Source organism: Blastomyces gilchristii, assembly GCF_000003855.2.
Source record: "Blastomyces gilchristii SLH14081 genomic scaffold supercont1.6, whole genome shotgun sequence".
NCBI lineage: Eukaryota > Fungi > Ascomycota > Eurotiomycetes > Onygenales > Ajellomycetaceae > Blastomyces > Blastomyces gilchristii.
The window spans coordinates 427,008-453,408 of NW_003101677.1; the positions used below are offsets into that span (position 1 = coordinate 427,008).

The following is a 26,401-nucleotide window of genomic DNA, read 5'->3' on the forward strand; positions in this document are numbered from 1 at the left end:
GGATCTATATGATCAATGATCTTGAACTGATCTTAACTCTGTTTTAAAATTCAAAGAGAAGACTATCAAAGCTGATAATTCATCTGCACTGAGTTTCTGCTCATATGAATATTCATGATAATGAATTGGCTGATTCAGCTGTAAAAAAGAGTGCAGAATTAGGCAGATCTATTTAAAAAATTATGTTCTGATCTTTTATAAAGAGAAAAATAAAAGAATCTTGTTTAGACAAGTGAAATAAAAGCTGATAGAAATAAAAGAAGAGTATACATTATTCAAGATTTGAAATAAAACTCAAGTGAAAATCTTGTTCAATTAAATATAATAAGAAAATATTCTCATCTATAATACAGCTAAAACTAGAACATGGCTATTTCAAATCTTATATACAAAGATTTGATGATAGATTTGATTCAATAGAATGCTCATTCTGCAATGTAAATGAGAATTCTGAGTATATTGTAATGCACTGTGCATTATACAATAGTCTCAGAGTCAGATTGAAAGAGAAGTATAATCTAAATCAATTAAATATGAGATTCTTATTCTCAACTGAGACAGGAATTAAATATTTAATAGACTTTCTATCAGAAACTCAAGCAGCTACAAGAAAATGACTAAATTCAGAAATATCTGAATATGAAGAGAAGAAAATCAATCACATATAGTCTGTCAAAACAGCTATATACTATCTTTTAATAATTTGTTTTGTTACAGTCTCTCTTTACTTTATCTTTTTCTTTCAATTCCTTTCTATCTATCTATTTAATGTGTCTATCTTTAAGACTGTGTTCTCTTTTCCTTTGTCATGATATTGTAAAATGATTTCAAAGTATCAGAAGATGTTAAAACACTGCAATTTGTAAACAGTTTTTGTATTCTGAGCTGAAATTCTCTGATTTTGCATATCTGAAATTGATGAATGTATAATAGTTAACTTTACAGATATAGGAAAAACCCTGAGAACTAAAAGTTCTCAGATAGATGTCATAGTCTCTGACTGCATACATCTATAATTAAAGAATAATAATAATAATAATAATAATACTCTCTTTCATAATATTAATATATTTCAAGAAATATAACAGAGATTAATCAAGATTATTTGTTTATTTTTATATATTGATAATATTCAATCTGAGTTAGTACTAAAATTATAACTAAGTTAAGAAAGAAGATTATTTTCTCTTATAATAATTCTTCTTACATATATCAGTGATCAGTTATTATCTTTATTAAAAATAAATTATTATCTTTCTTAAATCTTTATCATATCTTCTGAATTCACTTCTTTCACTTCTTTAACTTCTATTGAAGATTTATAAACTCTTCAAGAAATTACTGTGAATTATAAAGTCTATATTATTTACAATTCAATACAGAATACTCTCTTTCAATTATAATAAATAATTACTTCATTCTTTACATCTGATTTCAGATTATACAATTTATGAAAAACTCAATACAAATATTGAAATGAATTATGAAATAATTATTAATAGATTATATTATAGATTACTGAAGAGTTATCTCTCTACTATAATTACTGTAACTTTATTCAGAAATATTTATTATAAACTGATTATAACTCTGATAAAGTTTTCTGACATCTGAAGTTATTAGAATGCAGATAATAAAAGAAAAATAATCAGAAAATTACTACTGAGCTGATAAGTTACTCTATCAGATAATAATTTTTAATAATACTAACTTTCTAATTTGAAGAAAATCATGTGAAAATAATCATGTATCAGTACTCTGATTTCATAACTCTTATTTAATAACTTCTGTGAATAATTACTTTGTATATATATATCTTTGAATCTTTCTCTTCAATTAATTAAACACTTTGAATTCTGAACACTTCTTCAAATACTTAATTCAAATCTTCATATTTCATATTGATTATGTCTTTGATTCAATCTCAAGATATATAACAAAGTTACTATACAATATTTAGAATCAGAGTTGAAGAATCATTGAAGAGTATCTCTCACAGTGAATGTATAAACTAGTATAAATAATCTTACATTTATAAGAGTTATATGTTATTATATTGATGAGAACTGAACTTATCAAGAGATATTAATTGAATTTAAATCATTGATTAGTAGTTATACTGAGAATTATATAATAGAGATATTAATAACAGTGATTAAAAATAATTATTAAGATATTAGTCTCAGTTTTTTTATAATTATAACTGATAATACTGTAAATAACTATACTATGATAAAGAGCTTGAAGTAAAAATTGACTTTGTATTTCTGAAATAATAAACAAGGTTATATTCTCTGTATTACTTATGTCATTTAACTTATAATATAAACACTGATAAAGAATCTTAATATTAAGATAATAAATAATGAGATAACTAGTTCTTGAGATAAGAATAAGATGAAAGTGATTACTTAAGTAACTTTTATATTCACTTTATAAAAGATAATATTTTTTAATAATACTTTTTAATATTTTTTTTTAATAATGCTTTTTAATAATACTACTGTTAATTTTGAATAGATTGACTAATAATTTAAATATCACAGATTTGAAACATTGTTAATACAATTTATATCTTCTCTAAATAATAATAATAATTCTATGATATTTAATAAATAAATAAATCAGTCACATCACTGAATATAATACAGAATATTAGAATATAGTAAAGTTTAATATATAAGATAACTATTTAGACTCTTCAATTATATTAGATAATTAATTATTAAATATAATACTCTGATCAGAAAAAGATTCAGACATTGAAACTTTCTAATATAAAGTGAACTCAGTTGAAATATATAATTGATTTACTGTTTCAGTTTTATAAGATAATAAAGACAGTTTTAATTACTTATACATCAATACTGCAGTCAGTCTGATAAGTATTTAATAGTTTATTTACTTATCTTAAGAAGTAGTTAAATTACTTAAAAAGAAATTCAGTCTGAGATAATACTATAGCACAGGCTATTATTACTGTAAGAAATAAACTGATATATTATTACAGTAAAACTGAACAATTTTTTACAGAGTACTATATTATAGCAGCTCTACTAGATTTCTTCTATTAAGTTAATATTTACACTTCTCAAGATTGAATAGAGAAGAAATAAGACTTATATATTAAATTAGTCTGAGATTACTATAATATCAACTATCAGAGATTTAAATGAGTAGATATTAAAGATGTAAAGATAATGAAATATAATTCTCTAGTAAATAATAATCTTTAATAACACTTTATATTATATAGAACTATAATACTAACTTTGAAATAGAACTTATATATATTAATTACAACTGAAAATCAGATAAAACTATATACTTATAAAACTGAATTTAACTACTATCTTCAAGTAATCTGATGAATTTATATATTAAATCAGTTCTAGAGTTATGAAAAATTATTAAGAGTATATATTTAACTGTTATACTGATAATATATAATATTCTAATAATTTCATTAGCAGAGATGAGATGAAGTGAAAGTTTAACTCAAGCTAAGATATTTATTACTATTACTAAGAACAATTATAAGAAGAAATAATCAAGAAACTCATGATTATAAAATATAAAATTATTAGATAGTTTAATATCTCTGATCACAGTATATCAGAGAAGTGTAGTTTTCATGAGAAAGTGAAGAATGAACTTATATAAGAATGTATTTAGTTGTTTCATGAGGATTATCAATAATCATTATCAAATTCTGATTATATAAGTAATTACTGAATGAACTGAATGAGACTGATTTTAATCTTCAGTCTTAGTCTTATTCTGATTTTAAAAGAATAATCATCTTTCATAGGTTATTCTGAGAATTACTCTCATTTCACTGTTCTTGTATTAAATCTGGTCATTTTTCACACCATTTCTCTCAGAAATGATTCATTTTCAGATTTTTTTAATGCTTGGTCCTGGTGGGACTCACGCCAAGAAATGTATGAGACCAAATGGGATCAAATGTGAAATTCATGGTCCCACCGGCCAGTCTAGCTGAACCTGAGCGTAGGGCAGAGCTGCTTCAAACGGGCCGAAAACTAAAAGAAAAAATACAAGTCAATCAAACTTTGTTCCTTGGATAGATCTTAATTTCTCAGCTAGACTCCGGATGAGCAGCCTTGCTGCATGAAGAACAGCCATGGATAATGTATATAGAATGAATCCCGAGGCTGCTCTTGAAGAAGTAGAGGAATGGGTCAAAAATACCTGCAAGAAGTGTCGGTATCCTGAATCAAGATTGCAGCTACCACCTACTGTATGCAAGCAAAAGAGCAAAGACGAACTTCATACCAAGACTACCAATCAAGCATTGGAGAAGCAAGAACAAAGGGCTATGGAAGAAAATTGAAAGTGAAAGAATGTTCAAAGGAAACTGAACTGGATACAGACAGATGTGAGAATGCAGAAGCAGGTTCTAGAAGATGAGATTTTTTGCTGCCAATGCAAGAGTGTGCAGCAGGCATATGAAGATGGATTGGGTTCTGTTTGTAACACCTGCAAGCACAGTCAGCGACAGTGTCTAGAGTGCATTAGTGGTTTTGCTGTTCCCTAGCCAAATCTCTAGCAGCATAAAATCTTTGATTTTTTTTCCCACTCAGGCAAATGGTGGGACCGTAAGCCGAGCTGAGAAGAAGGATTACCCGGCTCACATGCTCTGATCACCCCCTTGAAAGTTGCAAGAAATATCACAGCCTTAGCAATGCCTGAGAAGTGTTTATGCGGAAGGAAGAGAATGCGGTCTAGACCGCGGAACATGAAGTTGCGTAGGGCTAGTTGGCCAAAATTGCAAGTGCTGTCAGATTAAATGAGTAGTGGCTGCAGCCATGCATATCGATCGTGCGGAAGTCTCGTATCAGCTTAGAGCTAGGTGAATGGATATAAATATGAGAGCCTGACACTCACAAATTTGAAACTGTCTCCATACCACAACCAGGCACATAGATCAGACAACTGTGATTCCCATCTGTACATCCCTATCTCTTTGCATTCATGGAGCATATCAAGAATGATTATTGAATCTGTTTTTGAATACTTTTGTAAGTCTTTCTTGCTTTGAGCATAATATCCTGTTGATGCTGACCATGACTGTCAAGCCTCTATTGGTATGTCCGGCTTGGAGTCAACCTGTGGGCATATCACACTTTCAAGCCTCTCTTCCCAACAGCAGATTCCAAATTGACACCAAATGATGTTACAGTGATTATACCTACCCTTGATGGCTGTGAAAGAGAAGCACTCGAGTTGATTCTCACAAACAACCCATGCGAGGTCATTCTGATAACTGTGGAGGAGAACCGGAGACAGGTGGAGGAAATAGTTGATGGCATTGTCAACACTATGCAACCACGGCCTGAAGTTTGTGTGAAAGCTGTGAAGACACCAAACAAAAGGAACCAGATGGTGACTGGAATTCGAGCAGCAAAAAGCAAGATCATTGTCTTTGCTGACAATGATGTTTTCTGGTCCCAGCAGCTTCTCCGATGGATCATCGAGCCATTTAAGAATAACAGCAGAATGGGGGGAGTTGCCACATGCCAATGACTACATCGTCATCCGGTGCAAAATTTGTCACAGCGGCTTTGGTGTTTCCTCGGAGACTTATATCTTTGAAGGAGGAATTTTGACTGTGCCACCATGGTAAAAATAGATGGAGGGGTGCCGTGTCTTTCAGAGAGAACAGTTGCCTATCATACCGAGATTGTGCAGAACCCGAGCTTCATTGAAGAATTTCTTGCTGAGAAGTGGTGTGGGAGGAGCCTGTCCTGCGACGATGATAACTTCTTGACCCGGTGGCTTGACTGCAACAGTTTTTGAACTTATTTTCAGAATCATCCAGAGGTCTTAGTTCTCATGACTCTGGAGGAGAACCTGAACTTTCTAAAGCAGTGTTGTCACTGGGCCAGGAGTAACTGGAGAAGCAACCTGCGTAGTCTATTTGTGAAGCGATATATATGGTGGTTAGTTTCTATTTTCTCTTCATTCTCTGGGTTGGATGTTCTGACCTGCTATTCGAATTCTTAGGCAGCACCCATACAGCACCTATGCAGTTTTCCTAACAACACTTTCACCGCCTGCATTGATAGTTGATGGGGCGCTGGTATGGCTCTGCCACAAGGCAACCCAAAACTTTCCCTTTCACAGCTCACCATTGCACTTACTTGTCACTTGGATGTTCTTCAGCAAAATTGTCAAGTTCTTGGGCTATTTTCAAGAGCATTCTTCGGATATTTTCCTCCTACCTGCTTCGATCCTCTTTGAATACCTGCATGGTGCTATTAAGATATACACTGCATGCACTCTCCATGTGATATGTTGCCCTGTCTCCTCCGATTTCTCTTCGTTTCGCTTACTTTTTGAACAAGACAGCATGGGGCAACCGTGACCTTGAAGGGAAAAAGGATAATCTGAAGCCGCCATCAACAGTGTCTGTTCTTGAACTACCAGCCTCTCTTCAACTCAATTCCAACCCCCCCTCTGAGCAACAACTGAAGGAGGATGTAGCTTCTCTGTGCTGTCATGTTACAGAAGCAGAAAGGAAATGCATTGAGATTCAATATGACTTGCCAAATAGCATTGAGAAGTGCACTGATGAACAGATATCTTCCGCACGCGATAAGCTCCAAAACTTGCCTGATGAGCAGCTGAGGTCAGCTCTCCAACGGATATGGTTTCAAGAAATCACCCCATATTGTGACTGTTTAAGAAAAAGTGAGAAGCACTTCAAGCAGCTAACATCTTTTGTTGATGAGGTCTCGGGGGCCTCAACTCCTTTGATAGAAAGCACAAGTGACTCTACAGAAAGGCAAGGTTCGATGGAGATTCTTGGCGATCTTTCTAGATATGCATACAGGGTGGCACATGCTAGATGTTCAACCAAACCTGAAATCAACACCTGGAGGGCTCGTTCTGAGCATTGGTATAAGAGGATAGCAGAAGAATGTCCCGGAACAGGCCGCCTACAACATCATCTAAGTATTCTCAAAAGAGATGATGGCCTCTGCAGATTTTTTCTCCTCATCAAGTCCTTGCTTTCTGTCCAGCCTTTCCCAAGTGCTACAGCTTCCCTGCAACTTTTCTTCGCGGAAAACCAATCTTGTGAAGATGAAGCTACCATGACTATGTTTGTGAGAATCCATCGCTATCTCTTTACCGGTGATCTTGAGAACCTTGAAAAGAATGAAAGCCAGTTTATGTCGCGTCTGGGGACAGATATTGCGGGGCTTATGAGATTAAACAGTGTTCATATCACACTGGGTAACATCGCGTCAGTGATTGGCTATGGATATTCAACAAAGAGTGAATTCAAGACCTTTACTGAACTTCCTTGGACTGAAGACACCACATCTCATTATCAGGTGGACCTGGCTATATCGCTGATGTTCTGTACCAGCTCCATACTTCTTGTACATGCAGTCGACAAAGGCACACTAGCCTGCGGACACTCATTGCTGGCATTTCTCTTCAGCCTCGCGCAAGTTCCAGAAGCAATGAAATATGTTGCTAAGCAAATCCCTTGAGAGCATGTTGTAATGTTTCTGAATAGCATTGACATTGAACCTGAAATTGATAGATTCCCTACCTTTTCCCCTATGACTTCAGGAACAAAATCCTACTTGCCTGAGGATCTTCTCATGCATGGATATGCCTGGAGTGAACACTATTATTATCCTGCCGACTTTTGAGTTGATAGACATGAGGCCTGTCAGAGAACGCTTGCTGTGCTGCGAGCTACGCATTGCTTCTGGTTAGCCCGCCAATTGGTACATGTAGGTATTGCCCCTTGCTTAATTTATGTGTGGAAGTTACTAACAAACTTGCTAGATGAATTGGATTTTCTATGAGAGGAGAACTCAAGAGTTTTCTACAGCACGACCTCAACCTGTTCGCCCTTGTTTTCCTCGTTTTCATTCAAGACTATAGCTTATGCTATCATTCTTTACTGAATCGTGCGAGGTGGAGGTGAAGTCATAGATATTGTATGAACAAAGGACATAATGCTTATGTTTAATAGCCGCTGATACCATAGTAAACATTGAACACTTTGTCAAAAAGCCAAGTTCTGTTAAAGAAAGACGAGATGGCTTCTCAGATACAAATGTCAAATCTCTGACAAGCCCCGACCCGAAGCCAGACATGATTACAAGTGTGGTTGATATTGAACCCAGTGGCCAGCTCCTCTCCTACCTCGCTGTACCATCCACTGTATCACCCAACTTTGAACGCTTGGAATACTCAATGGACAATATGCACTCTACACCTGCAACCAGCTCATGGGAATTTCAACCACAGCCCCAACCACTAATGACCTATGGGGCTATGGAATGAGAGGCCCTTCTTTCTTTAACACCAGCATCGTCCGAATCGGGTGATATCAAGCTCCCCCATAACCAGCTTCTTAACACAGACATGCATGGCATCGAAACACAGCCACAGTGTGAATACCCTCCAAACGCTGCTACCGGTCTACAGTTTCGCCACAACCTATTTAACCACCATGCCTTTGGGCCCCAAAGTTCGCCGCCCATCTCCACTCACTTTGGCAGTGGATGGTGAGTTGTCTGTCAGCAAACCTCACTCCGCCTCATCGAAGTACAACAGACCTGATGCTAGGCCTCGGAAGTTTGGTTCTGATATGCTTGAGAGTAATGAACGCTGGCAAAAGATCATGTTTGCGAGGGAGTGGGTTATGCAGGAGTAACATTTTGCTGGTTTTATATTACAGAATGGCTTTTGGTATGCTTTTCAGTTGCCGACAGTTTTTCCGGCCGAAACCATTTCCACCTCTGACTTAATTGGCCCTGGTGTCCCTGACATTCCACCCACATGAATCACGAACTATCCCCAGGTTAGTCTGTGTTTCTTGTGATGATGTGGTCCTCCCTAGTCCGCTCTGTGTCCCTACTCCTTTCCACATTATTAGCTTTCTTCATGGCTGTCCCTAGTCTAATTGATTGATTGATTGATTCATAGACTGTCCCAGCCGCCCTTTTGTGGAAGAGGGAGAAGGGTTTGGTTTATTTTGTTTATTTTTTGTATTTAGAGTACATGATTGAGCTGGCAATCACGTGTGGACATGCCTGTATAGCTGCTGACGGGGCGGGTGGGACGGCGATGACATAACTAATCAATCAATCATCAATCAATCATCAATCGATCAAAACCCCAAAGGGTGAAAACAATCTCATCCAACTGAATTTTTGAAATATCTTCACAACCACTGATCTATTTGACTCATACTATGGCTCAATCTGCTCGCCCGAACTTTAGGTATCGCCCAATACCAAGAAAGTATGGTGAGCAGCCAATCCGCACCCTAGGTGGGCCTCCAGCCCCAAATTATACGCGACCATGCAAATCAAATACAAGCAGATATCAATGCTATAGAACAATTCCGAGCGAATCCACCAGTTAAAGACAATGAGGATTCAGACCTGAAGAATATCCAGATTATCGCGGTCCGGAAACAACCCCCAGCGGAGATATGACACTCTACACCAACAACAAGGAGGAAGCAAAGAAGATGATTCAACATCGGATGAGCTGGATAAGAAGGCTGGGTGAGAGAGCATACAATGGAATCGCCTTCCAATGAATCCAGCATTTCAATCGATTCACGCAAAAGCGCCATAAAGGGAGATACTCTCTTCTTATAGGGGATGGGCATGGATCTCACCGCACCTACAAGACTCTGGATTACTGTGAGGAGAATGATATGTTTATGCTCCACCTGCCTCTTTATTGCTATTTTTGTTCAGGCTTTCTTGTTGCCTTGAACCCAGAAATACAGCTTGACGGGAAAAAACCAGGCACATGATGCCATGTCCCTTGATCAATCCAGAAGTCTCGATTGATTGAGTGACAGTAGATAAGAAATGTTGTCCATTAATCCACTACGAACCAGCCGAGGCACCCGCCGCCGCCCGGAAGGCAAAGATTTACTCTGTACATAAATGATGTCCCCGCGGGCCCAACCTGGACAACTGAGGCTGCCTTCTGATCCACCTACGCATTGCCATTTTAGTTTGAGACTTTTTGCTGCCTTGCTACTTGGAAACGCGGCTTGATTTCAGAGCATCTTGGCACTTTCAGACAAATCAGAAAGAGTAAACTGGAAACTTTGGGCAAGCCACCATGTCACTGTGGTTCGCAAAAGGCGGCTTGCCTCCAGGGGTTGGCAGATCAAAGACTACGCGACGCTGTCAGGAGGATGAATATATGAACGAACACATTTCTTGTCACCATCCAGATCATACATCTATGTTATTGTTCCAGTGAACCACCTGCCTTTCCCTCCTCCCCCAAACCAACACTTTACTCCTACAAATGCTATCTACCTCTCCTACCCAGCCGGCCGACTCGGTCCGGGCACCTCCTCGTACTGGACTCCAGTCATCAGCAGCGAGCGGATTGCTGCAAAGTCTGTAGGTCATATTTGCTGTGTTGGCTTGGCTTTGTGTGGGTGGCTACTAGTAGCTAATGAGAATTGTCTTTGAGTAGCTCTGCCACTGTTACTCCCGAAGCCCCCAATTTGAAAAACCTCCGGCTCCGCGACAGGTCCCTGACTTCCCGAGGATCAAGAAAGCGTCCGGCCAGCGTTTCAGACCAAGGAAATCCCCCCTTTTGCCATGAGGTCTTCATGCGGACAAGGCCCAAGCCTACCCATTACACCCCAGACCTTCATGCAGTTCGCGTACATCATGGCACCCACCCAGCTTATGATTTTGATCCCACAGTGGTAGCATTGTCCAGCAGGACCTCTCCTGCCCCAGTGGACTCTCCAGCGCCAGTCAACACCCTGTCCCTTCAACCAAAGACCCGGCGAATCACTGAGGAGCAACTCATCAATGAAGTTCACGGAATCTATGCTGGCCTTGTCCTTGTGGAAAAGAAATGCGTTGAGATTGATCAACAACAGGTCAAAAACAAGGGAAATTTGAATACTGAGCAATGGCAGGCTCTTATTGGTCTTCACAGAGCCTTGCTTCACGAGCATCACGACTTTTTTCTGGCCTCACAGCATCCCTCTGCCAGCCCGGCACTTCAAAGATTAGCCAGCAAGTATGCTATGCCAGCCAGGATGTGGACCCATGGAATTCATTCTTTCTTGAAGTTCTTGAGACACAGACTCCCTGCTTCGCTGGACTACATGCTGGCATTCATATATACTGCCTATTCAATGATGACCCTACTGCTTGAGAGCGTTCCTAGCTTTGAGAATACCTGGATTGAATGTCTTGGAGATCTTGGCAGATACAGAATGGCACTTGAGGAAGTGAACCTGCAGGATAGAGAGGTTTGAGCAGGCGTGGCAAGATATTGATATAACAAAGCTGCTGATAAAAGCCCTAATGTGGGTAGAATTCAGCATCATCTTGCTGTCTTGTCTAGGCCCAATTTCCTCCAGCAGCTTTTCTTCTACACCAAATCCCTGGTTTGCATCCAGTCCTTTCCAAACACCAGGGAGAGCATCCTGCTTCTTTTCAAGCCTCTTTTGGCCCAGGAATCAATTAGTGATTACCCCCCAGCCATGTCATATTTTGTCAAAGCACATGGACACTGTTTTTGCCGGCTCTCTGTCCTCTCTTTTCTCTCTTGTGGCCATGAGTTCATGTCTCTTCTTGGAACCCATATTGGTCGGGTGGGTGCCAAATGGCGGGAACAAGGTGTTTATGTGGCCTCTGCTAATATTTCAGCCATGCTAGAGTACGGCAGTGAGAGTAGTCCTATTTTTGCTTTCTTTGCTCGAGCAGCGGAATTCAATGAGCCTCAAGCAAGGCGGATTGAAGCTGCAAAAACACACTATTCCCAGCTGTCTTCTGATACCAAAATTCCCTCTTGTCTTTCTGTCGGAATGGGTGTCACGGATGAATATGTTGGAGACATATGAATCTTATGTGTATCAAGATCTGCTTGTTATATTATCCATGCACTATCTAATATATCTATTTCATACAAAAGATAGAGCTATTTATAGTAAAATATATGTGCGAGCCAAGAGAGCTAGCATAAGTGAGTATTAGATGAGCATTGTAGTAAGCTGATGATGATGAGAAATATAGTAGTAATACAATGTTGATAATATTCAGTAGTGTATAACCTCTTTTTCCTGACACACCCTCTTCAGTGAATGTAATATGTAAATGAAAAAGTAAATGAAGCTGTAATAAAAAGAGTGTAGATGAATCTGTAGTAAAAAGAGTGTAGATAAATCTGTAAAGATTATATCAAGATAGATTATTTATTCTGCTTATATCTTGATAATATCTGATATATCAACTAGGCCTAGTATCTTGACAAATTCTGTATATTTCTGATATGACAGAGTCTTAGTGAGGCCATTCACTAGCATCTGAGCTGTAGACACTCAATTAACTGTAATATCACTGAATTGAATATATTCTTGAAGCTAGCTTTCATATATATCAATATGATGAAGCTTTGTAGTTATAGAGAAGTCTTCTTTCATAAGAATGTTAACAGTTTGATAATTATTACATTGAATACAGATCTTGTAATCAGATTTAAATTAAATATGTTGAAAGAATCTATTTTATTAGATAGACTTCTTATCAGCTTATAAAATAGTAACAAGCTCAGCTTCAGTGATAGAGATAGTTATAATTATCTATTTATTTAATTTTCAATCAACAGTCTCACTGAATAGTTTGAAGATATATTCTTATATAGAGCAGTAATCTGAATTATCTGTAAAAGAGACATTACTGACAGCTTCAATAATATCAGATTTGAGATCAAGTTATAGAGATCTGTCAATATTATTATTATATTAAATAGTGAGATTGTTTGTATTATATAGATAAGATATCATTTTATTCATCTCTGATAAGTAATATTCTAATGAATTTGTCATGAATATAGCTAGTTTACTCACTGTATATATAATATCAAAGTGTATCATCACAGCTGAGTAGATACAGAAGCTAATATATTATTAATAATAATGAATTTTTACAGATATAACTGACTTATTAAAAGACTTTAACAGAGTATCAGTTAGTGAGGTATAGGCCTTACAGATATGTGTGAGATGATATATATTAACTATTTTATCAATATAGGCATTCTGACATAGTCAGAGCTTCAAGTTGAGATGATTATATATTATTTATATATTGAGAAATCATTTGAAATCTTTCATCTGTCAGATCTTGTAGATGTTTTTAAGACCTTTAATTAGTTAATCTTGTAAGAAGCCTACGCCGGATAGATTGGTATAATATATAGGTCTTATATAACAAAGAGAAAAACATTAGAGAAGGAAAGAAAGAGAAAGTGTGAGAATCAGCAATCAGAGTGAATATTTATACGCATATATAGTAGCGTACGCGGTGAAGCTTCAGGGTAGAAGAATAGAAATTCTGTAGATTTTCAGCTAAGAATTGATGACTGAGAATCAGAAGAGTAGGAATCTGTGAAGTGTAACAGAATAGTTGATATAATTGATCAGGCGCAGCTCATCATATTAGCCCCCTCTTTTCAGAAGTGATATAGAATCACAGATGTGTAGTTCCCATCAGTCAAGAGCTGCTGTCTTGAATAACACAGAGCTCAGAGTTCAGGTCAGGCAATCATAGCTAATTCATTTCACAAGATATTGTCAGCTGCAGCTGCAGAATCTCTTATTGAGAATATCTTCAATCTCTCACTTAAGTTCATTGTCATCTTCTATGATCTCTGATAACTGTTAATCAGAAGTCAGTTGAGAAGAGAATGAGTCAGTAATGACATGACAGAGTAAGCTTATATAAAAGACATTATAAATCTCTGATGATGTATTAAGACAGTAATTATGACTGTCTAGAACTTCTATCACTTTATATTTAATATGATGATAATTCAGTGTACAAGATGAATATGTGATTTATATATTCTTAAGATTCAATCACATCAGGTCTTCTATCTTGTATTACTCAGTGAGATCTTAGTGAATATTAGTTTAATCTTCTTAATTCTGTTTAGCACTCATTATAAAGACTTCTGCTCAGTCACAGATATTTTAAAACTTCATCACTATATTGTCAGTGATCTGAATCAGACTGCAGAGATTCAGTGTGAAGTGTGTAATCTTTAGAAGATTCAATACTTTCATGTGATATTCATATATGAGAAAGAACAGGCTTATATCTGTTAAAACAGCATCTCAGTTATTGATAGTAACTTCAGTATATAGAAGAAGATTATATCAATCATCTTATAAATAGTTGCAGAACTTATAAAGATAATTCTTCATAGTCTAAATTGTTCATTCTGACATATCATCAGTCTTGAGATGATAGACAGTTAACAGATAGTGTATAATCTTGAGAACTTGACAGATTCTTGTTCAGAGAGTACTCATAAATTAATAACTCTGATTCAATACTATAGATTTCAGCAATTCATACATTTAATAGAATGAGCTTTATAGAAAAGCTTCAGTGACTTGTTCAGTATTTATCTTGTTATAAGATTTCAATATTACATCTTTACTCAATCAGTTCATAATAATCAGAATGTTTTTATAACTCTTACTCTCAGAGAGATCAACAGTAAAGTCAATTATTATATCTCATCAGATTCTATTAGAGATATTAAGTGATTTCAGCAGATCTTTTCTACAGTTCTTTCATAAGATAATAAAAGAACAATGATTGCAGTTTCAGACAAAACATCTGATGTTATTTAATATCTCAGATCAGTAGAATTCTCAAGAGATTATTCAGTACAGTTGTTCATAGTCTGAATACTCAGTTATACATGAATTATACATCTCTTGTATTATTCAGATATATAAGAGTTCAGAGTGAGAGACTCAGCATTATTCATAAAATTACAGAGTATTACTGTCATCTATTGAACATTCTGAGATGTCAGTCTTTATATGTAATTCTGAAGAGAATTGAGATACTTCTTGTTGTACTGCTTCAGTGAGAGTTTGAAGAAGTTTATCAGCCTGAGCTGCTGTATATCACAGTTTATTCAGTGTAGAAGAAGTGAAGATATCAGTATCAGTTCAAAAAGAGAGTGTTTTAATCAGAGCAGTATGTATAGTGCTATAAGTGATCTTATCATGATTAACTAATATCTTCAGGTTCAAGAGTCAGTGTTCTCAATTCATTCAGCACATGTCTGTTATATCAGCTAGCATATCTTGTTCTCATTATAAGAGTGCATCTGTTATTGAGTTCTGACTGCTGAGGCAGTAGTGTATTATAAAATGAAAGCAGCTTAGAAACTCAGATTATTGTATCTATCATTCAATGAGTTTATAGATAGTTGTGAATAGACTGACTGTGTGACCGTGTCTGAGATCAGAATCAAACTTTACAGTTGTCACATTGCCTAAAAGCATTACTTCTGGTCATGATTTGTGTTCATCACATTGATCTCAAATCATGTTATTTCAAATATTAAAGATCTCAGATTCACTTTTCAAATAAAAATCTAGTCTCAGATAAAGAATATGTTTGAATTCTTAGTTACATTTTCATTCTGATCTCATTATTAAGAATGGCATCAAATGAAATTATGAAATCATTTCTCACTTACATAATATCATAATATAGTGCTTATTTGTTGAAAATTCAACAGAGAGTGTTATTAAATATCATTACTTTTCTGAACACAGATCATAATTCATATAATTTTAATTATGAAAAAAACATAAAATACAAAAAAAAATAAAAAACAAAAAACAAAACAAATACAAGAAAAAATCACAATAAAAAAAAAAAGAAAAGAAAAAGAAAAAAACAAAAAATAAAAATAAAAAAAAATCAAGATCACAGAGCTGTAGCACTCTTAAAATACTTACTTCTCAGAGTCTTTACAATGTTTATTATCAATCATGTATCTCTCACAGTGAGAGTAACACAGCTGTGATGAGTCATTGTCTTAACATTATCTAATAAATAATCAGTATATATCTGTATAAATGTGAATAATTAGAAAATATACACTTAAAAAGTGTGGTCAGAGTGAACTCTGCTGCCACTTGAATAGTATCAAGAGCAGAATACTGAAATTGATGATTTCACTCATTGATTTCATGAACAAGGTGTGTGAAGATGATCTTGAGAAATATAAGATTCTCTGACTTCTGATAAAAATGAATCTCATGAAGAAACTCTATTTTCATAATATCAGAGACTGAGTGTTATTAAAAAGCATTACTTTCATGCAATGCACATGCACTTACTGCAGTGATTCATTCTCTATGCATGTAGCTGAGGATTGTGACTTTTTCATGCTGCACAGCTCTTTCTGAAATGCTGCTGTCAGTTTGCAACTCATGCAGTCTTTCAGTTCAGCATGCACTGCATGTATGCAGCTCTGTGTGCTGGGACTGTGTTGATCATTATAGTCTGGCATGATACTCACTTTTTGCAAGCTATGTTTCATTTGAAAGAGGAGAAGAGAAGATACAACTGTTGTTTTATTAAGAAGAGAATGAATAATTAGTATTATTGAATTAATTTAATTCATCTGTATTTAAAATTTAATTAGTCTATACTCTTTAATTTGAGGGTTTCTATGAGTGTTTTAATAGTTTTCATATCAGCTTGAACTTAGTGATGAGTTGAAGAAGAAGAGAAAAGAGAGAAGAAAGAAATGAGAATAACTTATCTTTATAATATGAAAACAGAGAATTACTGCAATCATTCTCTCTAGCAACAAAGATCTGTTTTCTGCATGTATCTCTCATATGATAAATGTATATAAAGAATATCAATAGTGCATGTATTGAATAAAGATAATGTTGCTATATAATACTATAGCTATTTCTATACATCTCTGAAAGCTGTTAATAGTTTCTTTATCTCTTTATATTTAATAAGTCAATAATATATTCTGATGCACTTCTTCTTTCATCATCATCATCATCATTATCATTATCATTATTATTATTATCATTATTATATCATTGTCTGCTTTTACTCCTCTCTCAACACTTATTAAAATCAATCATGTTATTCCTCTTCAAATATTCTGTGATTCTGCGGACCATGAAGGCGCGTGAGCACTATCACAGATTGAAGAGAGAGAAGAAGAAGGTGTTTAAGCACAGAGAGATAGATTATAAGACATGTTATAATATCTTGAAGAGACTCTGTAAAAAAGTAGAATGATAATAATTTTAAGTAACACTTCTGATAGATTTAGACTGAACTAAGTATAGAAATAATGCAGATGATGCTGCCTGTGAGAGATTGAAAAAGAAGATAGTGAAGAGTCTCATGTAGCAGCAGTGAGATCAGGAGAAGTTCTGAGAATGATTTAAGACTAAGATAAAGAGAGAGAGAGAGAAGAAGAGTGTTACTGTAAATAAGCAGTGACAGAAGAAGATTAAGAAGATATTAAAGTGAGAGATAAAGAAGTCAAAACTGATAAGTTTTTTATTAAGAGGTAATGATTTTTGATAATACTTCTATTCTCTAATTGATTAGCAGAAGCTGGCAGAGGAGAGAATTGAGGCCTTGTTCAGGTCTTGAATGTGCTTCATGATTCAGAATATTGAGAAGGCAGTTCTGCTCTCTGAGCATGCTAATCTGCTTACTGCTGAGATGAAACCTGAGACAGCAGATCAGAAAATGTGAGATTTTGAGATACAGGTTGACCTGGCTGAGAGAGAGCAGTGAGAACCCTTCTCTGAGAAGACAGTAGAGAGAGATTTTGAGATGATTATCACCTCAGATGAGAAGAAGAAGAAGGAGAATAAGAATGAGAAATAAATTATGAAGAATGATGAGAAGAATGAGAAAGAGAAAAAAGATAATGAGTAGAAAAAGTTTTTTTCTTTTTATATTAGTTAGTTATAAGTTTGTAACTATTAGTTAATAATTGAAATTAATTTTGAGTTTTCAAAAATTATTATACAAGTTATAATCAATTATCAATATCAGGAATAATATATATATATATATTCAACTATCATATCACTATAATGTATAAGTATCAACATTTTTTCAATATTGATATTCACAATATTAATATATTTTTAATGATATTATCTAATAATGTAATTTGATAACACTCTCTTTTATAATATTAATATATTTCAAGAAATATGATAGAGATTAATCAAGATTGTTTATTTACTTTTATACATTGATAATATTCAATCTGAGTTAGTACTAAAATTATAACTAAGCTAAGAAAGAAGATTATTTTCTCTTATATTAATTCTTCTTACACACATCAGTGATCAGTTATTGAAAATAAATTATTATCTTTCTTAAATTATTATCATGTCTTCTGAATTCACTTCTTTCACTTCTTTTACTTCTATTGAAGATTTACAAACTCTTCAAGAAATCACTGTGAATCACAAAGTCTATATTATTTACAATTCAACACAGAATACTCTCTTTTAATCATGATGAATGATTACTTCATTCTTCACATCTGATTTCAGGTCACAAAATTTATGAAAAACTCAACACAAACACTGAGATGAACTATGAAATAATTATCAACAGATTGTATTATTGATTACTGAAGAGTCATCTCTCTGCTACAATCACTGCAACTTTATTCAGAAACATTTATCATGAACTGGTCATAACTTTCAAGAAATTTCCTGATATCTGAAGTCATCAGAATACAGACAATAAAAGAAAAATAATCAGAAAATTACTACTGAGCTGGTAAGTTACTCTATCAGATAATAATTTTTAGTAATACTAACTTTCTAATTTGAAGAAAATCATGTGAAAATGATTATGTATCAGTACTCTGATTTCACAACTCTCATCTGATAACTTCTGTGAATAATTACTTCATATATATATATCTCTGAATCTTTCTCTTTGATTAATTGAAAACCCTGAATTCTGAACACTTCTTCAAATGCTTAATTCAAATCTTCATATTTTACATTGATTCTGTCTTCAGTTCAACCTTGAGATATACTATAAAGTCAATATACAATATCTAGAATCAGAGTTGAAGAATCATCAAAGAGTGTCTCTCATAGTGAATACATAAACTAGTACAAATAATCTTGCATTTATAAGAGTTACATGTTATTACATTGATGAGAACTGAACTTATCAAGAGACATTAATTGAATTTGAATCATTGATCAGTAGTCATACTGGGAATTATATAACAGAGATATTAATAACTGTGATTAAAAATGACTATTAAGATATTAGTCTCAGTCTTCTTACAATTACAACTGATAATGCTGTGAATAACTACACTATAATGAACAGCTTGAAGCAAAAATTGGCTTTGCATTCCTGAAATGATAAACAAGGTCATATCCTCTGCATTGCTCATGTGATTCAACTTGTGATACAAACACTGATAAAGAATCTTAATATTGAGATGAAGAATAATGAGATAACTGATTCTTGAGATAAGAATAAGATGAAAGTGATTACTCAAGTAACTTTTACATTCACTTTGTAAAAGATAATGTTTTTTAATAACACTTTTTAATATTGCTTTTTGATAATGCTTTTTAATAATACTACTGTTAATTTTAAATAGATTGACTAATAATTTAAATATCACAGATTTGAAACATTGCTAATGTGATTTGTACCTCTTCTAAATAACAACAATGATTTCATGATATTCAATAAATAAATAAATCAGTCACATCACTGAATATGATACAGAATGTTAGAATATGATGAAGTTTAATATATAAGATGACTGTTCAGACTCTTTGATTGTATCAGATGATTAATCATTGAGTGCAACACTCTGATCAGAAAAAGATCCAGATATTGAAACTTTCTGATATGAAGTGAACTCAGTTGAAATATGTGATTGATTTCCTGTTTCAGTTTTATAAGATAACAAAGACAGTCTCAATCACTTATACATCAATACTGCAGTCAGTCTGATGAGTGTATAACAGTTTATTTACTCATCTTGAGAAGCAGTTGAATCACTCAAAAAGAAATTCAGTCTGGAATAATACTATAGCACAGGCTATTATTACTGTAAGAAATAAACTGATATATTACTACAGTAAAACTGAACAATCTTTTACAGAGTACTATACTATAGCAGCTCTACTAGATCTCTTCTGTTGAGTTAATATTTACACTTCTCAAGATTGAACAGAGAAGAAATGAGACTTGTATATTAAATTAGTCTGAGACTACTACAATGCTAACTATGAGAGATTTGAATGAGCAGATGTTTAAGATGTGAAGACAGTGAAATACAATTCTCTAGTAAGTAATGATTTTTGATAACACTTCATATCTTATAGAACTATAATACTAACTTTGAAACAGAACTTACATACATTGATTGCAACTGAAAATCAGACAAAACTATATACTTATAAAACTGAATTTGATTGCTATCTTCAAGATAATCTGATGAATTTACATGCTAAATCAATTCTAAAGTTATGAAAAATTGTTGAGAGTATATATTCAACTGTTGCACTGATGATGTGTGATATTCTGATAATTTCATTAGCAGGGGTGAGAATGAAGTGAAAGTTCAACTCAAGTCAAGATATTTGTTCCTATCACTGAGAACAATTACAAGAAGAAATAATCAAGAAACTCATGATTGTAAAACATGGAATTATCAGACAGTTTAATACCTCTGATCACAGTATATCAAAGAAGTGTAGTTTTCATGAGAAAGTGAAGAATAAACTTGCACAAGAATGTATTTAGTTGTTTCATGAGTGTTATCAATAATTGTTATCAAATTCTGATTATATAAGCAATCACTGAATGAACTGAATGAGACTGATTTTGATCTTCAGTCTCAGTCTCATTCTGATTTTGAAAGAATGATCATCTTTCATAGTTTATTCTGAGAAATTACTCTCATTTCACTGTTCTTGAATTAAATCTGGTCATTTTTCATGCCATTTCTCTCAGAAATGATTCATTTTCAGATTTTTTTGAGGCTTGGTCCTGGTGGGACTCACGCCAAGAAATGTATGAGATCAGAGCAAATGAGATCAAATGTGAAATTCATGGTCCCGCCGGCCAGTCTAGTTGTGAAGTATTTAAGATTCTTATAATCTGTAATTATCTCAAATTCAGAGACACTTCAGAGTTCAGAGTCTCATTCTTTTAAACAGTGTATGATTATAAGAAGTTTCTTATCATAGATCTTATAATTGTATTCAGCAGGACTCAGGTTCTTAGATATGAAGATGTATGATTGTAAGACATCTTTATTATTATATTACAATATAGCTTCTTCTATAATATAGTCAGAGAAATCAGCTTTAATAACTGTCTCACAATCAGAATTGAATATTATCAGTAGAGAGATATTAATAAATATCTTCTTTATCTATATAAATGCAGCTTCAGTATCTGCTGATCATTGAAATACTGAGTTCTTCTTAGTGAGTTTTATAAGTGATCTCACAATATCTGAGAAGTTTTATATAAATTACTAATAGAAGTTAGTGAATTCAATGAAGCTTCATACATCTTTCACAGTATATAAAGCTTCTTATTCAAGAATGACAGAGATCTTCTCAGAATTTATTTGAATTTTCTTACCAGCTTCTATGATGAAATCTAAGTATTTAGTACTTTTAACTTTGAAATCACACTTGTCAATATCAATTAATAGTCCTGCTTCTTATAGTTATTGTAATACTCTTTATACATACTCTTGATATTCTTTTCTGAATTCATCAGTGAAGATGAGAATATCATCTAGATAAGCAGATACAAACTTATTAAGAAAATCTCAGAGTACTCAGTTGATATACTTCTGAAATATACTAAGAGTGTTAGTCAGTTTAAAGAGTGTGACTACTTATTCAAAGAAATTATAACATGTTCAGAATGCTGTAAGCTATTTATCTTCTTCAGTGATACAAATCTTATAAAATATGATGATGATATCTAGCTTTGTAAATCATTGAGCTCATCTGATATATACTAGGATTTCATTGATAAGAGATAAGAAATAACAATCTTTCTTTATCAATCTGTTCAGATCTCAGTAGTTCACACAGAATCAGAGTTCTTCACCTGGTTTCTTTGCAAAGAGAATAGAGACTGTGATGAAAGAATTACTAATATGTATGAATTCTTTATTCAATAGATTATTGAGTGTCTTTTGAAGAAGAAGGAGTTCATCTCAGAACATGTTATAAAGAGAGTCTTATAACAGTTCAGAGTTCTTATCATTCTTCTTCTTTAACTTGATACTGTGATTCACTTCAGAACCTCATAAGAGAGATATATTCATAATATTATCTTATCAGAAGATATCTAGATATTCATGATATTATTGAAAGAGTTTCATATAAGAATCTGTTATTATAATACAGAATAACTTTTCTAGAGTCTTTTTAATATCAGTCAGACTGATGAAATAGATTGTTACATAATTCTGCTATCAGCAACTTCTTTTTTGAAGTATTTTATACACATTAACAGAGATCTGTATCAGATTCATGATCTTGTAAATGTCATCTTCATGAATTCTATTATTATTAGAGAATATCAAGCTTCTGTTTCAAGTGTTCAATAAGATGCCTTGTTCAGATAGTTAGACAAGTTCTAATACAAGATTGTAATCAAGATTATTAACTTCATATACATAGATATCTTCATATTAATGTCCTCTCATATCTATAGTCAGCTTCACTATGTAATGAGTACAAATGTCTTTTGAATCATCAAATTCTGTGAGAAGTCAGAGTTTTGATAAGAAGATACACTGAAGATTATAACATCTTACAACTGAAGATTTTATCATTGCATAGTAACATAGATCACTGTCTATCATGACTTTCATATTATACATGTTATCAATCACAGTAGATACAAGAATTGTATTCATTGTTATTTTCTCTTCAAATCATTGTCATCTGATCTCTTCAAGCTTCTGTTTGTGAATTGTAAGAAATCCCGCTCCTCGCGGATCCTTTACCTCTATTTCTATCTCTCATGTAACTAATAGGGCTAGCGGCCCTTGACTACACACAACTATATAGACTGGAGTTCACAAATACTATTCATAACTCAGCTTGAATACTATTATATATTTAATCTCTACATTTTATCTTTCTATCATGAATACTTCTAGTAGTTAATAGTATATATTATGCCAAGCTGCAAACATCTGAATAATTGCCTGTAAGCACTTATTCTTATATTTCAAGCTCAGTCAGTCAGCAACTATCTGTTATGACTGAAAGAACTAGAAACTCATATACTTCAATCTCTGTGAACTCTACTGCAGACACTCAGAAGCAGCCATCTGAATTATGAATAACTCTCATAAAAGAAGTCTCAGAGAACTTATTAATTACTTACAGAACATCATTTTCTGTATCTGTGACAGAGAAACTCTCTGAACTCATGAATAAATCAATCTTAGTGAAGAACATTCTTGAGTATCTTCTATGAGATCAAGCTATTTTTCTATAAGAAATGCTTACTATCTGTAAACACTCTTAAACTGAGTCTCTAGACATGATCTTCAGAGATACTTATAAACTGAAAAGAAACTTTCTTAAGCTGTGATCACTTAAGACTACTTATTGAATCACAATCTATAAAAGCTTTTGCAAGTTTGTATTTGAAATTGACTTACAAGCCTGACTATGTAATATGAAAGATGAAGAAGCTGTCATCTATATAATAACAGACCTCTATTACACTGAAGTCAAGAACTGACTGAATTATCTAGAGAATAATCATGAGAGATTCTACTGATCTGTTCTCAAGACCTATCTAGAGAATAAGTTAAGAGACTCTGCAAGTCAGACAGAGAACACCTGAACTGCAATCATTAATATTAGAAAAAGAGGTAAGAAATTTAATAAAGACTACTCACAGCACTTCATGAAATTGTGATATAAATTAAGATCTGTGAAAACAGAGTTCTGAAATAAGACCTGAATAATAATATTTATAAAGAGACTGAATAAAGATATACAGAACAAGCTTATTGAGTAAGACTCTAAGTTCTTGACTCTGAAGAAACTGATGACTCTCATTCACTACTTACAGATCACTGTAAGAGTCACAGATCTGTGAAGAGTAAATCACTGATCAGCTCTGCAAGAGTCAGAACAACAGAGAACAGGTTTATCAGAAAAAGATGATAAGATATAGAGAGATTCATGTCTGACTGCTGAGTAGAGAGAGAGAGCTTTATAAGCTCTTATAAATAGAGTGTATAATAGAGAGATTAAGAAAAAGAGACTCTGCTTTATCTATTTTAAATCAGAATATCTCTGTACAAACTGTTCAGACAAACTAAAATAGAAATTTAAGAAGTTATGAACAGAGTCAGCAACAGTCTTCTTAAGAGTCTTAAAGCTGACACCTGAATCTGTTACTTCTTCAATGAAAATGCTTGCTTATAGAGAGAGACTGTACTGTAGTACTGCTACTCTACAAGCATGAGAAGTATTAATAAACTCAGAATCTCAGGTCACTGTGATATCTCTAAAGCTTACAGAGTGAATGAGCTGAAAGATGAAAACTGAGAACCTGCTCTTATAATAAGCAGAGTGTGAGAACTCAGATCTGAGAACTGAGAGACTTATAAGAGTCATTTTTGAATTGCAAGATCTCTCTGAAATCTGAAGAAGATTTGTAGAAACTGTGATTATCACAGATATTACAGATAACATGTACTTGAGACTTGTATAACTTCAAAGACACAATTCATATATAGCTATCTATGAGTCAGGTTTATACTTCTGATCAGTGTTGACAGACTCACTTACAGAGATAGAATCAGTTGATGCTGTAGAGTTAATTAGAGAAGATAAGCTCATCTATATAATAACTTTATAAGTGTCTGAGAATCTCACAGTTATAAAAACTGAGCTTTAAATATCAGAGAAATACTGAGATCTTATAGAGATGTTCAGCTTAGCAAAGACAGCTGAGCTTCTCTCTCACTGTGAGAAGAATCTGATAATAGATTTGATAGAAGAGTAGAAACTCTTCTGAGAATTAATCTATAAGCTCTCTCATTACAAGACAGAGGTCTTGTGAATCTATGTAAAGAAGAATCTGAAGAATGACTTTATCTAATCTTCATAGATCTTTATAAAAGCCTCTGTAATATTCATAAAGAAGAAGGATGAAGATCTCAGATTATATATAGATTATTATAATCTGAACTTCAAGATAATAAAGAGCTGCTACTCTCTGTCTCTGATTGAGAATGTGATCAATCATCTTATAAGAGCTGTTATATTCACACAACTGAATATGATTAATGTATATACATAACTGTGAATACAGTCTGAGAATGAATGAAATACTGTCTTTAGAACTGCACTGAGATTATTTAAATATCTAATAATATCTTTTAATCTGACTAATACTTCTGCAGCATTTCAGTCTTTCATTAATAAAACACTTTATATATATCTGAATGTCTTTATAATAATATATCTAAATAATGTGATGATGTACTTTATGAAGAAGAAAGAATACACTGAGTATGTATAAAGTATATTAAAGATCTTAGATAAGATAGAACTGTATATTAAGCTTACAAAGTATAACTTCAGTGTCTACTGAATCAATTTCCTAGAATATATAATCACTGTAGATAATATTCAGATAAAATCTTCACAGATTAAAACTATTCTATTATAACTGAAGTTAACTAGTATTTATAAGATTCAGATCTTTCTGAGTTTTGTAAATTTCTATAGATGATTTATCTTTGCATTTATAAGAATCTTCTTGACTCTTACAGACATGCTGAAGAATGAAAATAAGAAGAAGTTATTCTATAAATGAAGAATAAAAAGATTATTGAGAAGAGAGAACTGTAAGAACTTTCTTATTTCAGAAGCTCACAGAGTCTTTGTAAGATTGAAACAGATATTTATAGATACAGTGATGCTGTTTCACTTTAATCTCTTACTCTTAATCAGATTAAAGACAGATGTCTTCTTCTTTACAATTTCAGAAATAGTCTTATAACTACAGTTAAATAAGAACTGAGTTTCAGTAGCCTTTTTCTTATGAAAAATACAACTTATGAAGATCAACTATAACATTCATAATCAGAAGCTTCTTATAATAGTAAAATTCTTTCATCACTGATATTACTACTTTAAGAGTCTTATAACAGTGATTATTATTAGAACTGATTATAATAGCTTATAATAGTTTACTTTAATCAAGAAACTCTCACAGTGACAGATTCACTGAGCTCAGAGACTGAGTAAGTTCTGATTTAAAATAGAATATATCAAGAGAACTAAGAACTCAGTGAACAGACTCTCTCACAGATTAGACTATGTTAAGAAGACTAGAATAACAGACACAGAGAGACTAGAGAAGACAGAAAAGCTTTATAAAATACTCAGACTGAGTGTTATAAAGAGATTGACTGAAGAGTCTCTCAATTCTCTGTGAGAGAAGAGAGAGAAGAGAGAGAAGAAGTCTGTACAACT

At 33.4% G+C, this 26,401-nt stretch overlaps 5 protein-coding genes across 5 annotated transcripts; all 5 read left to right on the forward strand.

Annotated features, from left to right (window-relative positions):
• Window positions 1–5,087: 5,087 nt before the first annotated feature.
• Window positions 5,088–5,547, forward strand: BDBG_16871 (uncharacterized protein; the record flags this gene model as incomplete). The annotated part of the gene is made up of 2 exons (XM_031724732.1): window positions 5,088–5,108; window positions 5,155–5,547. The coding sequence occupies 2 exons, from the start codon at window positions 5,088–5,090 to the stop codon at window positions 5,545–5,547; spliced, it is 414 nt and encodes a 137-aa protein (XP_031577871.1).
• A 309-nt stretch (window positions 5,548–5,856) lies between these two features.
• Window positions 5,857–7,523, forward strand: BDBG_16872 (uncharacterized protein; the record flags this gene model as incomplete). The annotated part of the gene is made up of 3 exons (XM_031724733.1): window positions 5,857–5,963; window positions 6,028–6,103; window positions 6,369–7,523. The coding sequence occupies 3 exons, from the start codon at window positions 5,857–5,859 to the stop codon at window positions 7,521–7,523; spliced, it is 1,338 nt and encodes a 445-aa protein (XP_031577872.1).
• Window positions 7,524–7,641: 118 nt separating this feature from the next.
• On the forward strand, window positions 7,642–8,331 carry BDBG_03677 (uncharacterized protein; the record flags this gene model as incomplete). Its single annotated transcript, XM_002625572.2, has 2 exons — window positions 7,642–7,750; window positions 8,018–8,331. 2 exons carry the CDS (start codon window positions 7,642–7,644, stop codon window positions 8,329–8,331), a joined length of 423 nt encoding a protein of 140 aa, XP_002625618.2.
• A 169-nt stretch (window positions 8,332–8,500) lies between these two features.
• BDBG_16873 (uncharacterized protein) lies at window positions 8,501–8,704 on the forward strand (the record flags this gene model as incomplete). The annotated part of the gene is made up of 1 exon (XM_031724734.1): window positions 8,501–8,704. One exon carries the CDS (start codon window positions 8,501–8,503, stop codon window positions 8,702–8,704), a length of 204 nt encoding a protein of 67 aa, XP_031577873.1.
• A 1,625-nt stretch (window positions 8,705–10,329) lies between these two features.
• Window positions 10,330–11,305, forward strand: BDBG_03678 (uncharacterized protein; the record flags this gene model as incomplete). Its single annotated transcript, XM_031721348.1, has 2 exons — window positions 10,330–10,427; window positions 10,504–11,305. 2 exons carry the CDS (start codon window positions 10,330–10,332, stop codon window positions 11,303–11,305), a joined length of 900 nt encoding a protein of 299 aa, XP_031577874.1.
• Between the last annotated feature and the right edge of the window lie 15,096 nt (window positions 11,306–26,401).